At 45.0% G+C, this 16122-nt stretch overlaps 1 protein-coding gene across 4 annotated transcripts in view; it reads left to right on the forward strand.

The window, feature by feature from the left end:
* The window catches only part of LOC149141871 (uncharacterized), a 371617-nt gene that overhangs the window by 122928 nt on the left and 232567 nt on the right, over window positions 1-16122 (forward strand). For all 4 annotated transcript variants that reach the window (XM_089448940.1, XM_089448942.1, XM_089448941.1 and 1 more), the window contains exons 4-5: window positions 9595-9708; window positions 9831-9918. In XM_089448940.1, coding sequence (XP_089305066.1) covers window positions 9595-9708; window positions 9831-9918 — 202 coding nt within the window. The remainder of the gene's footprint in view (window positions 1-9594; window positions 9709-9830; window positions 9919-16122) is intronic.

Raw genomic sequence — 16122 nt, forward strand, 5'->3', positions numbered from 1 at the left:
AATCCGACAATCTCTCTCTTCCCAGGATACTTTGGACAAACACTTTCCATTCTTCTGAGACTGAATTCAGGGCCAACCTCACCATCTCGGTGGGTTGAGGTGTTGATCCTACAACTGCCAACGAGTCTTGGACCTCCTTCTGCATCCTCATGCATCTCATTTTCTCCTCCAAGTACATCTTTTGCTACTTGGAAAATCCTTGATACAACGTAGCCAAGGCATCCCACATCTCTTTGGTTGCCCCTTTGCTAGCAATGTGACATACAACGTGATCCCTCACTTCGTCGAGGATCAACTGCTTGGCCTTCGCCATCTCAGCCTTGTACTTCTTGAGCAGATCCGCATCTGCAGGTTCAGTTACTACACTATCGACATAGGCTTTGAGATTATGCTCATTCAGAAGGCAGGAGATCCTAGCCTTCCAGATCACATAGTTGGATGCTTTGTCCAACCGATCTTGATCTCTCAGCCCTTTAGCTGTTGTCTCTGCCAACAAAATGTCGAACTGCCTCCTCTCTCCTCTGCGTTGCTGCTTGACTGGCCTACGCACTCCCTGCTAGAGTTAGTTGATCTGCTCCTCTCTATTGCTGCTCAGCAATTGAGAAATTGAATTCCTTGGCTAGGAATTCTCTAAGGAAGAAATTCCCTCAGAAAGTGTCTCCTCCATTCTTCTGACGTTTTTCTGCCCAACAACTGCTGCAGAACACTGCGTCTCACCTGAAGACTACTCTGCGCTGAAGCGTCTACTACGCTGCTCCCTCTGCCGGTGACAAATCTCGATCTGGAAATCTTACCTCTTTGTCAACTCACTCATAGAGAGATCTTCCTTGAGAATCTTGCCCTCCTGGCTGGGACTGCGCAATCCCTCTTGGGATTTGATCTACTGCCTATGCAACACTTCGATCTTCGTCCTTCTCTTCAATGCTCGACTCTTTTGGTCTGCTCTCTTACTTCAACTGCGCTTTGATACCATGTGAAAATTTGGAATCCATGAATCACCACTGTAGCAACTGATTATATTTCTCCTACTGAATCAAGTTATTTACAATATTATACAGTAAACATCTAAATAAATACAACTGCAACCTTCACAACTTAAATAATATGCGGTAACAAAAACTAAGCAAGAAAGAAATAACACACACAAGTGACATCATTATTTTTGGACAAATGTCCCCGGAAAAACCCAATGTGGGAAAACTAGTGTAGCAACTGAGGGTTTGTATTATTATGCAGTAATTTCTGAGTACAATTCTTCGGATGCCCAAACTGGCAATCCTATACAGAGATCTAACTAGACAAAAAGATAGTGAGATGATCTCACCCTGTCACTGGGAAACCCGACACTGATCTGCGCTGGAGATGAGCCTCTGCACTGTCTTTGCACAGTACTGAATCACACCCACATAGTTGCTGCGTCACTGCTGCTGGGACTGCGCTGCACCTCCTCTCGATCCTTTTCTCACTGGAAACTTTGGCCCTCTGGCCTCTTGGTCTCACACCCTGGCTCCGACACTAGATCTTGACTGTTCCCCAGCAGAAATACAAACTCCCTCTGAAGCTCTGTGCTGCCACAACATAGCTCTACACTGCCTCTGCGTGTCCCAGTGCTGCCTCTCTGGACAACTCTCTGCCCTCTCTGCTTTGCACACTCCGGATCAGGAAAAATTCCTCCGGAAAATTATTCCTGTTGCTCATTACAAGAGATCTCATCGATCATGTTCTCCGGCAACTGATGCACTGCTCTCTTGAGAAAATCGATCTCTGATCTCTTACCCGATTTGTTTTCCAAATGCCCATCAAGCCTCTTCTTATAATCCTCTCGTTGATCAATCAACGACCCATATTAGATTCTAATCAATGGCTCATATCATTTTGGCTTGATCCTCGTCTTCTTCTAGAAGTTTCACCCCCAGTTTAATTAGTACCCTTTAATTATTTTAATTTCCGAAGTTTAGACTTAGGCATCCATTAAAAATAATTAATTATTTTATTAAAATTGTCTCTGGGTGGAATTTCCCAAAATGATTTGTGGGTATTCTGGAATACATGTGTCCTAGCCTCCCTGCAAATTTTGAGGCTTAGAGCACATCTGATGCTACTAGAAATCAACACCCACATCTGCCGGGCAATATCTTTGCCAGCTATGTGAGACACCACGTGTTCTCGAACCCCATCGAGAATCAGCCTCTTTGCTTTTGCCATCTCCCTCTTGTAGGCCTTTAGCAGGTTTGCATTTGTGGGTACAACTACCACACTATCGATGTAAGCTTTGAGATCATACTCATCTAGAAGACAGGAAATTCTTGCCTTCTAGATCACATAGTTGGAGGCTCCCTCTAATTGATCCTGATCTCTTAGCCCTGTTGATGTCATCTCTGCAAAAATGTCGAATTCTTCCTCTTCTCCTCTGCGCAGTCGCTGATTGGATTTTCGCCTCCCTGCTGGAGTGGTCAAATATGCTCATAGCTACTGCTGCTCTGCTCGAAAAAAATCGAACTTCTGGGCTAGAAGTTCCTTGAGGAAATAATTCCCTCAGAGTGTGTTCTTTCTTCCTCCTGACGTTATTTTGCACTAGCAAACTACTGCAAAATAAATGTGTCCCAGCTGAAGATTTGCTCTACAAGAAAAATGTTGTGTCTCCCTCTGCCTCTGGTAAGCTCTGATATGGAAAATCTAATTTATCTTTCGACTCTCTCTAAGAAATAAACTTTTCTCAAAAAATTGACCCTCCTGGCCCAAGGACTGCGCTGCCCCTTGAGGGTTTTGAACTGCTGCCTCTGTAGAGATTCAAAATTCCTCCTTCCTTCTGCTATTGAGCTATCTGGCTTACAGTCTGTGCTCTGATACCATGTGAAAATTCGGAAACCCTGAATCCTACTACAACAATTGATTTGGTTTTTTCTATTTGTTAAATAACTGAACAAATTATTTATTGCATCCTACGGTAAATATCGAAACTAATACACTGTAACCTTCACAAATACAATGCTGCGGAAGAAAAATAATGCTGGAAGAATAGATACACACACACAATTAACACTTTAATTTTTGGATCAATGTCCCTAGAAAAACCCAACTTGGGAAAACCGGTGCAACAGCTGAGGGTTTTATTATTATGTAGTAGTAAATCTGAGTACAAATCTATGGATGCTCAAATCAAGCAATCCATACAGAGAAATGACTGACAGAAGCCTAATGAGAAAAATCTCATTCTCACCGATGATTCGACATTGACCTTGGCTCAGGATGAGCTCATCTCTGCTGCCTCTGCGCAATCCTTGTGTCAGCCTAGGCAGTTCTGTGTCACACAACTCAGACCAGCTTCTCTCTCGCTTACTGATCAACTGTTGTCTGGGAAATGGACTCTCCTAGCCTCCGAGCTCTCACTTCGGCTGCTGGCACTGAATCACTGCTTCTCCCTAGCAAAATACGACTTCCCCTTTGAAGCATTGCACTGCCTCTTTTCTCTGCGCTGCCTCTCTGTGGAACTCTCTGTCTCTCTGCTATGCATTGTTGGAATTTATAAGTTTAACCCGTTAGAAATTCTTCCTGTACTATCTGGTTTATTTCTTCCTACTTGTTCAATTGCTTAACAAGTTATTTACCATGTAAATACTCAAAATAAACACAAGTACAATATCAACATCTACAGATCATCAACTGAAAGAAAATAAGCACACAAGTGACAGCGTTATTTTTGGACCAATGTCCTCGGAAAAACCCAATGCGGGAAAACTAGTGCAGCTATTTAGAGGGTTTTATTATTATGCAGTTTTCAGAATACAACCAGGGTGCCAGAAATGGCTCACCCAACAGAGAATGCCCTCGGCAGTAGTACCTCTCCTCGGAGATAGATATTCTGGCTGATAAATCACTGGATGAACAATCCCATAGCGACAACTGCAGCTTCATTGCTCTGTGTCACTCTGATAGGGACTGCATCACCTTATCCGGCTCACCAGCTCCCAGTCTGTCCCACGAAATCCTCCCAGCGCTGCCTCTTGGCCTTGCGTCAGCTCTGCTAGCCTCTACGTCAACTTCTGGAGCTTCTGTGTCAACCCCTAGACCCTCTGCGTCTCACATGCTGGCCTCTCCTGGCTTTGCGCAGCTCCTCGCTGCCTCTGCGTAGTCTCCAGCGGCCTTTGCAGCAACCTCTCCGGGGTCTGCGCTGTCTCTCTGGTACCAACTCTGCCTCTGTGCTGTGTATTCACTACCCCTCGCTGCTGATCACTGATTCTATCTCTCTTAGCAAACCCCGCTCTAGAGAATAGAATGACTGATCACTCTGGTGTGTTCTCCAACTGACCCTCAAGCCTCCTCTTATACTTTTCTTGTTGGTCCATCAACGATTGAGATTAAATCTCTAATCAACGGCTAAGATTAGATTTGGATTGATCCATGACTTTTGGGCCTTTCTAACCCAGTTTTATATTAATACCCATTAATATTTTATTTTTCTTAAGTTTAGACTTAGGAATTCCATTAAAAATATTAATTATTTTAATATCTTCCAAGCCGGGTACAATATGTCCAAACCATTTCTGGGTCTTGGAGATCTCATGTGCTTTAGCCTCTCCACCAATTTTCATGGCTAGAGCACATCCGAAGCTACACCAATCAACACTCCCTCTTAGCGAGGATTGTGCTCTAGTAATACTCCTCACTGAGTATCACCCTGATCATCCAGCATCGGTCCCCGTGCTGATGCTAGGCCTCCCTGCCCAACATCCTCTGCACTGCTGCATCCTGTACTGCTGCCCATGTCCCTGCCACTGCCACTGCTGCATCCGTACGACAACTCCCTTTGCATCTGTGCTGCTGCTGGTCCATACACCAGCACTACATCCCCTTCTCCTCACGCTGCGTCGTGCTACCGCATACTACTACTGCATTGCAACCCAGTTACTGAGAAGTAAGTAACTGATCCACCCAACATTTGACAGCCCTGTCAGGCTAGAAACACTCTTGATGCTGAAGCTTCCTCTGCCGCTAACAACTGCTCCCTCTACTGACCTCTGCGCTGCTGCAACAACTCCCTGCATCTTGCATCGTTGCACACCTCTCTGTGCCATCATACACTGGTGCAACACTCCCGTGCCTCTCGCACTGTTGCAACCTGCTAGCCTCGTGCTGTCTCGGGACTCCTGCACTGTAGCACTCTCTGCTGCTCCATCCGCATCCGTCTCTGCTGACAATCGCCAATCCTGCTACTCCTCTTCAGGGCTCCCGTAGCAAGGTATAATCCAAGAGGTTGGGTACCTCAAGGATCCTGCCCCTCATCGCCTGTAGTCCTTCTAACTACAGCTCGATGTCTCCCCACTTCTTCTCAAGTGGGACATGAGCACTCATGGCACAATCGTCATCCTCCTCGACTTCTTTCTCCACCCTCGCTAGTGCTGCCTTGGTTTCAGAAGCCTCTCCCTTGCTCTTCTTCCTAGGACACTAGTTTGCAAAATGACCCAGCTCCCCACAATGGAAGCACTTGACCTTGGAGAGGTCCTTCTTCTTCCTCTTTTCCTGCTTTCCCTCAGATGCTAGAGCCGCATCCTCTTCTTCCTCCTTCTTGATTCTGACCCCTTTGCTGCTACTCCCCGCCTTGGTTAGCCGTCTGATCTCTTCTTGACGAAGCACTGCCCATAGTTCTTCCCAATCTGGAAGCTTCAACCTGCCTAGTATGCTCTGGAAAAACACTTCGCAATCCTCGGAAACTGCATTTAGTGCGGTCCTCACCAACATCTCCTCATCTAGCGTGGCCCCTATGGAAGTCAGCTGGTCTCGGATCTCCTTCAATTAACCAAGGAAGACATCTATCTGCTCTCGCTTCTGCATCTGGTATGACCGCAACTGATATTCAAGTAACATTTTCCTCTGCACGGAAGTATGCTGGTACAATTTCTTCAGGGCCTCCCACATCTCATTTGCTGTATCCTTTTCGGCAATATGCGACACCACATGATCCTTGACCCCATCAAGGATGATGCACTTCGCCTTGGCCATTGCCTCCTCATACTTCTCATTTTCAGCTGGGTCAACTGGGATCGCTATAATTTTCAAGGTGAAGTCCTTGATGCGATATCTGTCTAGAATGGACAAGATCCTGGCCTTCCAGACCACGAAGTTGGACGCTTCGTCTAGTCTATCCTGATCTCTCAGCCCATTCACTGCCATCTTGCTACTCTTCTTTCGACTCCTCTGAGTCTCTTAACTTCCCGTCTGGAAGTTCTCGGTTCGACTCCCTCTGAGTCTCAATTTCTCTTCTGGAAATCCTTCTGCCAACGTCAGGTTGTCCCACTCCGATCATCTGTGCAACTGCACTACTGATCTAGATTCCTTGGCTAGAAATCCGCCTCGGTAGCAACTCCTTCTTCCTTGGTCTTGCTCTGTTAGGCACTGTTCTGACCACAATACACCACCAGCTTCGCTCCGCAAATTATCCACAACCTCCTATGCCCTAGCGATTGAAGAGCTGAGCCTCTAGGCTCTGCGCAATCCCGACACCGGCAAAATCTGCACCTCTTGGCCACAACGTCGATCCTTCCTGACTGAGAAAGATGACCGGGCACTGCGTAGGTCAGGTTTGCTCCTCTCTGCCTCTGCGCTGATCCTCCTCCTGGCTCAAACTGATGACGCAGGCCCTTTGCGTCACCCCTTCCTTGCTGCTTTCTACTAGGAACTACTTCTGTCACTCAGGGCAATGGTTTCTGCTGCTACTGCTCTGCTAGCTAATGCCTTCAGTTATCCTGTGATCTGCAACCACGCTTTGATACTATGTTGGAATTTCTAAGTTTAACCCATTAGAAATTCTTCCTGTACTATCTGGTTTATTTCTTTCTACTTGTTCAATTACTTAACAAATTATTTACCTCGTAAATACTGAAAATAAACACAAGTACAATATCAACATCTATAGATCATCAACTAAAAGAAAATGAGCACACAAGTGATACCATTATTTTTGGACCAATGTCCTCGGAAAAACCTAATGTGGGAAAATCGGTGCAGCTATTTAGAGGGTTTTATTATTATGCAATTTTCAGAATACAACCAGGGTGCCAGAAATGGCTCACCCAACAGGGAATGCCCTCGGTAGTAGTACCTATCCTCGTAAATAGGTATTCCGGCTGATAAATCACTGAATGAACAATCCCACATCGACAACTGCAAATTACACTGATCTGCGTCACTCTGATAGGGATTGTGTCACCCTATCCGGCTCACCAGCTCCCAATCTATCCCACGAAATCCTCCTGGCGCTGCCTCTTGGCCCTGCGTTAGCTCTGCTAGCCTTTGCGTCTGCTTCTGGAGCTTCTGCGTCAGCCCCTAGACCCTCTGCATCTCACATGCTGGCCTCTCCTGGCTTTGCTTAGCTCCTCGCTGCCTTTGCGTAGCCTCCAGCTGCCTCTGCGTCAACCTCTCCGGGCTTTGTGCTGTCTCTTTGGTACCAACTCTGCCTCTCTGCTATGTATTCACTGCCCCTCGCTGCTGATCACTGATTCTATCTCTCTTAGCAAACCTTGCTCTAGAGAATAGAATGACTGATCACTCTGGTGTGTTCTCCAACTGACCCTCAAGCCTCCTCTTATACTTTTTTCGTTGGTCCATCAACGGTCGAGATTAAATCTCTAATCAATGGCTAAGAGTAGATTTGGCTTGATCCATGACTTTTGGACCCTTCTAACCCAGTTTTATATTAATACCCATAAATATTTTATTTTTCCTACGTTTAGACTTAGGAACTCCATTAAAAATATTAATTATTTTAATATCTTCCAAACTGAGTACAATCTGTCCAAACCATTTCTGGGTTTTGGAGATCTCATGTGCTTTAGCCTCTCCACCAATTTTCATGGCTAGAGCACATCCGATGCTACCCCAAATCAACATGCACTCACTGGACTGGTAAATCTTTCTCCCAACCTCACTATCTCTGCCCCTCTCTCACTACTTCGATCTTACTGAATCACCTCCGGCAACACACAACTACTACTCTGAAGATCGATTTCCCAACAAAATCGAATTCTTTGGTGTCTCAAGTGTGTTCTCCAACCCCCATCGAATTTCTTTTTATAATCTCTCATTGAGACATAAACGATGAAGATTAAAACATAATCGATGGCTAAGATTGACTAAAACTTGATCTATTTTCTTCTAGAAGATTCTCACCATGACTTAATTAATACCCTTTAATTAATCAGTTTTCCTAAGTTTAGACTTAGGCACCATTAAAAAAAGATTAATTATTTTAATTAAGTCGTCTCTAGGTGGAATTTCTAGAAACAATTTCTGGGTTTTGGAGAATACATGTATTCTAGCCTCTCCACCAAATTTTGTGGCTAGAACACAACCGATGCTATAAAAACTAACACGCAGTCTGCTACACGCTCAACTTGGAACAACTGCAAATAAAGCCGTCCTGCCTGTTGCTCACTGGGAAATTGTCTCTCCGACATTCTGGAAATGTCTTCCGGCCTCTGGAGCTGATAACCAGCTTCACCCCAGCATAATCGAACTACCCTTGGAAGCTTCTGCACTGTCTTGGCGCAACTTCCTGGAGAAATTTTGACCTCTCTGCAATGTACTCACCGGATCTAGAAAAATTTTCATCCGTCCTCATTGTCCTTGCCTCTTTCTGTCTTTGCTTCCCTTTTGAAGCTCGAACTATTCTGGCTACTGCCTTTGGAAAATCGAACTCTCCAAGGAAATCAATCTCTGGTGTGTGTGTTCTCCATCTACCCATCGACTTCTTACAATCTTCTGTTGGGACTCCAACGGCCAAGATTAAATCTTAATCGATGGCTAAGATCATATCAGAGTCGATCCGTGTAGGTTTCTAGATGATTCACATCTTATCTCAATTAATACTGATTAATTAACCACTTTTCCTAAGTTTAGACTTAGGAAACATTTAAAAATAGGCTAATAATCTAATTGAGACACGTTTAGGTGGAATTTCCAGAAATGATTTCTGGGTTATGGAGAACTCCTGTGTTTTAGCCTCCCCACATAGTTTCGAGACTAGAACACCTCCGATGCTACAAAAACTAACAAAGGAATACGGGATGGTGAGAGGTGCTTGACTGGTGCAAATGATGGAGAATCATGGCATAATATCATGTACTGAACAATGTAGGGCTGCTGGTTGGCTGGCTGTCCAATAAAGGGGAAATTTTTCTCCTATGGTTGGTTACATTTGTCATTAGTTAGTCTGCTTACCTCGAGTGATGTATGTCTGAGGCCCCAATTTGTGGGCCAGATGGGAAGGTTCTGACGGGATTTTTTATAAATGAACTGCTAATGCAAAATAAGGAGATTATTTTGATATATTGTAAATTATAAGGATCAGTGATGTATGTCTGAGGCCCCAATTTGTGGGCCAGATGGGAAGGTTCTGACGGGATTTCTTATAAATGAACTGCTAATGCAAAATAAGGAGATTATTTTGATATATTGTAAATTATAAGGATCATTCTTTGCTTGTTAATTTTGAATTCTCTAGAATCTCAAGTAGAATGATTACAGCAACCTCTTTTCTCTTTTATCCTTTTATGTGAATCAGAGAGTTAGGACTGAAATTTCAACTTGATTTTACAGCTTTTGGCTGATCATTATCCAAGGGGGAATAGAGAATTACGTGGCTCCTATTTTAAGGCTCATGGACCAAAGGATACTGTTACTTGGTTTTCATGTCATGGAGTGCAGCTTAAGGTAACTTTCAGTGCTTCTACTATGTAGTGTATAGAACAGGCTCTTTGAATTGTTTGTTTTCTTTACTGGCTTTTACCATGTGCATCCTTAAGCAAATCCACATTTGCAATGTGCGCATCCAGACTGAGGAGGATGGGAGAATGTTTCCTGTAAGTGACAGCTCTTCTACAATTGTTGACTGCCTTCTGAGTGAGGCCCATAAGAATGGAGGTATAATGCATTTTAGTTCACTCTATGAATCTCTATGCAATATTTCAAAACTAATGTAGGAAATTGCATATTTTATTGCATGAAATTGCATATTCAGTTCTGCAGCAAACATAAACAATATTGAAAATAGGGGGAATATATTGTTGCTTTGCCAGTGGTGGGAAATGCATTTTTGTTTTTAGTTTTTTAAATTATTGGAGATGTGTGAGGGAAGGGACAGGCTCAAACAAGCACGTCTGTTAGGTTGGATTTTTGAAGTGCGTTTTATGAAAGAAAATAAGGAATCCAACTAAACAAAAGATTCTGTTGCTAATGCTAAACATTCTGATGCTGAACAGGGGAAAAAGTGCTCTTTGTTGTCTTCTTGATCTTTCACTTTTTTTCTTGACTTGTGTAGGACAGTTGGTTTATCATAACTTTTGTCATGTACTGTCCAGTTCGTTCAAAAAGATGACAGAACAATAGTTGTCTGGTTCCAAGAATAGTTGGATGTGATGTGTCATTATTACCACATGAATTGTAATAACATACAATTATTGTCAATAAGATAGTGACGCATACCAATCTGAAAGATAACGTTTTTTGTTTTGATCACTGATGTAAGTATTTAACAATTTGATTGAGAAAATGAGTGTATCGTGAACAAAATGAGTCTAATGTCAGTTCAACCAATGAAAACATAAATAGTCTGCTGATTATTGTGTTTTAATACTGGTTCCTGTTAAAGAGAGGTAACTTGCCAGGGTAAGAGAATGATAGCTGACATGGGATCAACTTTTGGGTTGTTTCTTCCTTATATTCATGATGCATATTGTATCTTTGTTTCTAGTGTAGACAAAGTAACCTCAAGACACATCAAAGACAACCAATTACCTGCAGATGTATTTCGTCCACCAGGATTGATAGCATAGCTCCTTGTGGAAACCTCTTTCATTTCTTACCAAAGATGTGACAAAATTCATTTCACTATGATGATATTATATGGTTAGTGATGATAATTTGTTTGGTGTAAAGTGGAATATCTGTACCCATAAGTCGTATTCTACAGGATATTTGTAAATCTCATATATCACTCCACCTGCCACCTCAGGTAAACCTTCGCTTGCCTCCATCTAAGCCTTTTCCTACCAAATTTTTGTCCTCTTATATATATCTAATGGAATATACAATGTATGGAGAGTGGTTATTGTGACAGTTCTTTTACATGTTTCCTTCTCATGCAAGCGTGTTTGTTGATTTCATCACGTTGACACATTTGGTATTAAAATCTTCATGCAAAGCATGTTGGGTGTCTTTCCTCTTGTCTCCCCCTCCAATGTAACTATTTCCATAGAAACCCCCTTAGCGATGTAGTTTCCAATTTGCATAAGCTCTCTTGCTTGTCTCATCCAAATACAGACTTGTTTTTCAACTTCTTCAGACATATGATGATCTCACCTCACATCAATTCTCCATAGTTCTTTCAGTTACCTTGGCCATGCAATATCGCTTCCTATGCGGGTTGTGAATGTGAATATAGATGACACATGCACTTACATATGGTAAACTATGCTTTCAGACACATGGTGCTATGTTACATTTGTTTAGCTTGTTACTTTGGTTGCTGTACTATGATTCCGTGCATGGGTTTCTTTGTTAGACATAGTGTTGATGTTTCCTATGCGGGTTGTGAATTTGGTTGGCATTTGTGTGATCTAATAATATATCATAATACTCTAAATTTTTACCTTTTGTGTTAGAAGATGCCATGGTGGATCATAATTTACTTCTAGATAATGTCATGTCCCTTCTCACAAACATTAGTCACAGGGTGCAGCTACACAATTTTGGCACATTTTTGACTTAGGAAGAGGACCCCACACTTCGACTTAGGAACTTTGGGGCAAATTCGACTTTATTTAGCAGCTAGTGGGATGTGGGGGCAGGACCCCACACTTCGACTTAGGAACTTTGGGGCAAATTCGACTTTATTTAGCAACTAGTGGGATGTGGGGGCCACCCACATGGGGGAATTCGAACTTGGCCATTCGATATACTTGGAGGGAAATCGAATGGGTGGATGGAGGGGCCCACATGAGGCTAAGGAGGCCCAAGGGAATATAAGGAGGGATCGGCTCTCATTTTGGATCATCTTCTACATTTGCAAACCAACACTCACTTGTATGCTTTGCTGTTTAGCAAGTCTTTGGCGGACCATCCATGCCCGCCCTAGGGAGGCTGTTCCACAGGAGTTTCAGGGAATCAGGGGCAACAACACACTTTAGTCATCAGCGCAGAGAGGGAAGTGCGTATTTCTGGGCAGCCAAAAAACACGCAGAGGGAGTTGAAGACCAGCAGGGGATTCATTGCTTGTTGGGGGATCCGGGAACTGAGGAAGCAACATAGTGCAGGCATTTTTGCTGGAGTTTGCAGCTAGCTGAACCAACATACCAGCAATTTGCATTTCTGAGCAGAGGGACAACGCAAAGGCCACCCAACAGAAATTCGTGGTGACTTGGGGAGCAACTGATCTTGGCCAAGAGCCATCCGAGTAGTTAGGAGTTGGATAGTAGGGGTAAATCCAACATTTTGGAGGAGTTTGCAGAGGGATTTGCAGGTAGTTTCCAGCAGGTCGAATTTGGCAGCCATAGCTGGGGAGAGGCTCCAAGGGGGTCAAAAAACAGAAGTCAAAACCAGCCAAATTCCCTTCTGGGTTTTGTCCAAGAAGTCCGAGGTTAAAAGCACACAAATTTCTGGGTAGTTTTAGTGCACTTTCCATCCAGTCGAAGTTCAACAGTGCAGTAGTTTTCTGGGGCAGCGCAATGCAGATTGGTGCAGCAGCTGGGCAACCTTCAACTCAGCCATTTTCCCACCTGGGGTTGGTCTTGCTTGTCCATTGGGACAAACCCAGGTGCACCATTCCAATATATATTGTATTTAGCTTGCAAAATTCTAATAATATGGCTCAACAATTCCTTATTTGTAGCATTTCCATGGGTGTTTAATGTGTATTTCGTTTTTATATTCTGCTGCACAGTTTTATTTGCTTTATATCACTTGTATTCCTATTTAGGAACATTACAGTGGTATCAGAGCCTAGTTCTTGGCTTAGTTGTGGGGATTGTTTCCTATGAGAGAAGGGGACCAACAAAACATCACCTACTGTAGACAGAGGTACAGGAGCAGAGAAAGGGAGTTGGAGATTACTCTAGACACGGAGGACAGGGGGAAAGCAGTAGCTGAAGAGGAGGAAATGACAGAGCCCAAGAGCAGGGAGTAGATGGCTTTCAACAGCCTCCTGAGGGCCTTGAGTGACTTGGTCAAGGGGCAGAAAGACATGCTGGAGGAGATGAAGTCACATAACAGAGAGAGGACCATGCCTAAAGGGTTTTTATGTGGGGAAACTTCTGGGGCCTCTCAACCATTCGATCACCCCTCACCAACAGTGTAGCGCCCTTTAGTTAGTGTGCCGACCTGGGCTACACTACCTTCCTTCGTGCCAGTGGCACAAATCGAGCTTGCAAGGGAGGAAGACCCTCCTCAGATGGGGGATTACTTCAGAGTGGCAGTCTATGGATGAAGACTTCAAAGAAGCCCTCTTCTTCAGAGATTATTGCAAGCTCAAGCAGAGAGTGAAGAACAAGGGGTACGGAGGACAAGGGACCCAAAACTATGACCTGTAGAGAACCATAGGGAGGATGTATTCCCCCACTTTTGATGGCACTGCCAAGTGCACGGCCAGGGCTTGGGTTGAAAAGATGGACACATACTTTCAACTCAATCGGATGATAGAGCAGAAAGCCATTAAGTGGCCATGTTGCACATGGAGGGGGAAGCCCATAATTGGTGGTTTCATGGCTTGACCACCCTACGGCATGCCGAAATAGTTTCTTATGAGGAATTCACCCAGAGGGTGGTGGAGCGATTTGATCAGAGGGATCCAGAGGCTTATTTCAGAGAGCTGACCCAACTGTGCCAAACAGGCAACCCAGAGCAGTACTTTTCAGATTTTCTGCAGGTGTCAGTGATGGTCCCGGATCTATCTGAGGCAAGGAGGGTGTATACCTTCATTGAGGGCTTGCTTGAGCCCTTGCATGGACTGGTGAAGTCACACAGACCCTCCACGCTGCAGGAAGCAGTCTTGTGTGCCAGAGATCTACAGGGGGCCATCCCCAAGACTAGAGCACCATTTCCTACACGGACCCCTTTCCCACAGAAGGGGCATGAGACTAGACCCCCACCACAGAGGACCACACAGGGAGGGGGCAGTTAGATGAGGAGACATGGAAGGACCTCTGGAGGAGGAAGTTGTGCTTCACATGCAGAGAGCCCTGGGCACTTGGCCATCGGTGCACTGCAGGTAGAGCACACTACATTGAGGTCTTTTCTGATAGTGACCAGGAGGATGAGGTGGAGCAGGATTGCAGTGGGACAGATGGAGAGAGTCCAACAGACAGAGGGCCACCACCACCACCTCCACAGGGAGGGGCATCTCTTGCCCCAATAGGAGGAGTTCTTGCTTCTTTATGCAAGATTCCTAAATTTTTGACACTGAGGATCAGAGGCACTGTACAGGGACAAAGGGTGTTAGTGTTGGTGGATAGTGGGGCTACCCACAATTTCATAGATGCCCAGTTGGTTAAGAGGAGGAGCCTCACCATAGCAGAGTTCGAGGGGTTCTCAGTCCTAGTGCCTAGTGACTGTACCATCTAGTGCACTAGATATGTGCCCTCCTTAACAGTAGTTATGGGGAACTACTCGATGATGGACCACTTCTTTGTGGTTGATGTGCTAGACACCAACATGGTGATGGGTGTCCAGTGGTTGTATTCCCTTGGGCGAGTCACGATGGATTGGAGGAAACCAGAGATGGAGTTCATTGGGCCAGATGGCAAACTGGTAGTCTTGAGAGGCATGCAGTCTTACCCACCTCAGACAGTTTCGACCCACAGGATGGAGGCAGACTTACGACATGGGGACATTGCATGGGCAGTTGAGCTGAGGATCTCAGAGGTTGGGGGACAGGCGCAACCACCACCAGCAGACATACAGGCTTTGCTGGACAGGTATGCAGTAGTGTTTGGGGACATTCCACCAGGGCAGCCACCAGATAGAGGATTTGAGCACACCATTGAGTTGGAGCCGGGTGTACAACCAATGATCACTACTCCTTATAGGCATCCCAAAGCCTATAAGGACGAGATAGAGAAGGCGATCCAGGAGCTGCTTGCATTGGGCCATATCAGGGCAAGTTCCAGCCCTTTCGCTTCTTCAGTGGTGCTGGTGAAGAAGAAGGATGGAAACCTTCGGTGTGCATGGACTACCGGGCACTCAACAGGAAGACTCTAAAGAACCGGTACCCTATTCCCCGCATTGACGAGTTGATGGATGAGCTTAGAGGAGCCAAGTACTTCTCTAAGATTGATCTGTGTTCAGGGTACCACCAGATCAGGGTGAGGGATCAGGATATCCCTAAGACAACTTTTCGGTGCCACTATGGGCACTTTGAGTTTCTGGTCATGCCATTTGGGCTGACCAATGCTCCGACCACATTCCAGTCATGCATGAACCATGTCTTCCGGGGACAGTTGAGGAGGTTCGTGCTAGTGTTCTTCGATGACATTCTGATCTACAACCGGACATGGGAGGAGCACCTCCAACACTTAGAGGAGGTATTGCACATTCTGGAGGAGCAGCAGTTTTATGCCAAGCTCTCCAAGTGCGAGTTTGGGTTGACAAAGATGCTCTACCTAGGGCATATCATTGGAGCAGATGGGGTGAAAGTCCATGAGGAGAAGATTCGGGCCATCCGGGATTGGCCAATACCCCGAGACGTGACTACGTTGAGGGGCTTCTTGGGCATTTGCACCTACTACAGGAAGTTTGTCAAAGGGTTCTCGTAGCTGGTAGCGCCTTTGACCGACTTGACCAAGAAGGGGGCCTTTGCATGGACTGATGGAGCACAAGTCGCCTTTGATCGCCTCAAGGAGGTGATGAGTAGTTGCCCTGTTTTGGCACTTCCAGACTTTTCCCAGCCATTCACGGTGGAGTGTGATGCATCCGGGTAGGAGTTGGAGCAGTATTGTCATAGGAGGGGCATCCCATAGCTTTCGAGAGTCGAAAGCTCTTACCGCATGAGTTGTCATATTCCATATATGACAAGGAGATGCTGTCCATTATGCATGCATTGGCCAAGTTTCGCTAGTACTTGGTGGGCAACTGGTT

This window comes from Pinus tabuliformis, chromosome X (genome assembly GCF_031772625.1).
Source record: "Pinus tabuliformis cultivar Carrire ecotype Pingquan chromosome X, CPIR1, whole genome shotgun sequence".
Classification (NCBI taxonomy): Eukaryota; Viridiplantae; Streptophyta; class Pinopsida; order Pinales; family Pinaceae; genus Pinus; species Pinus tabuliformis.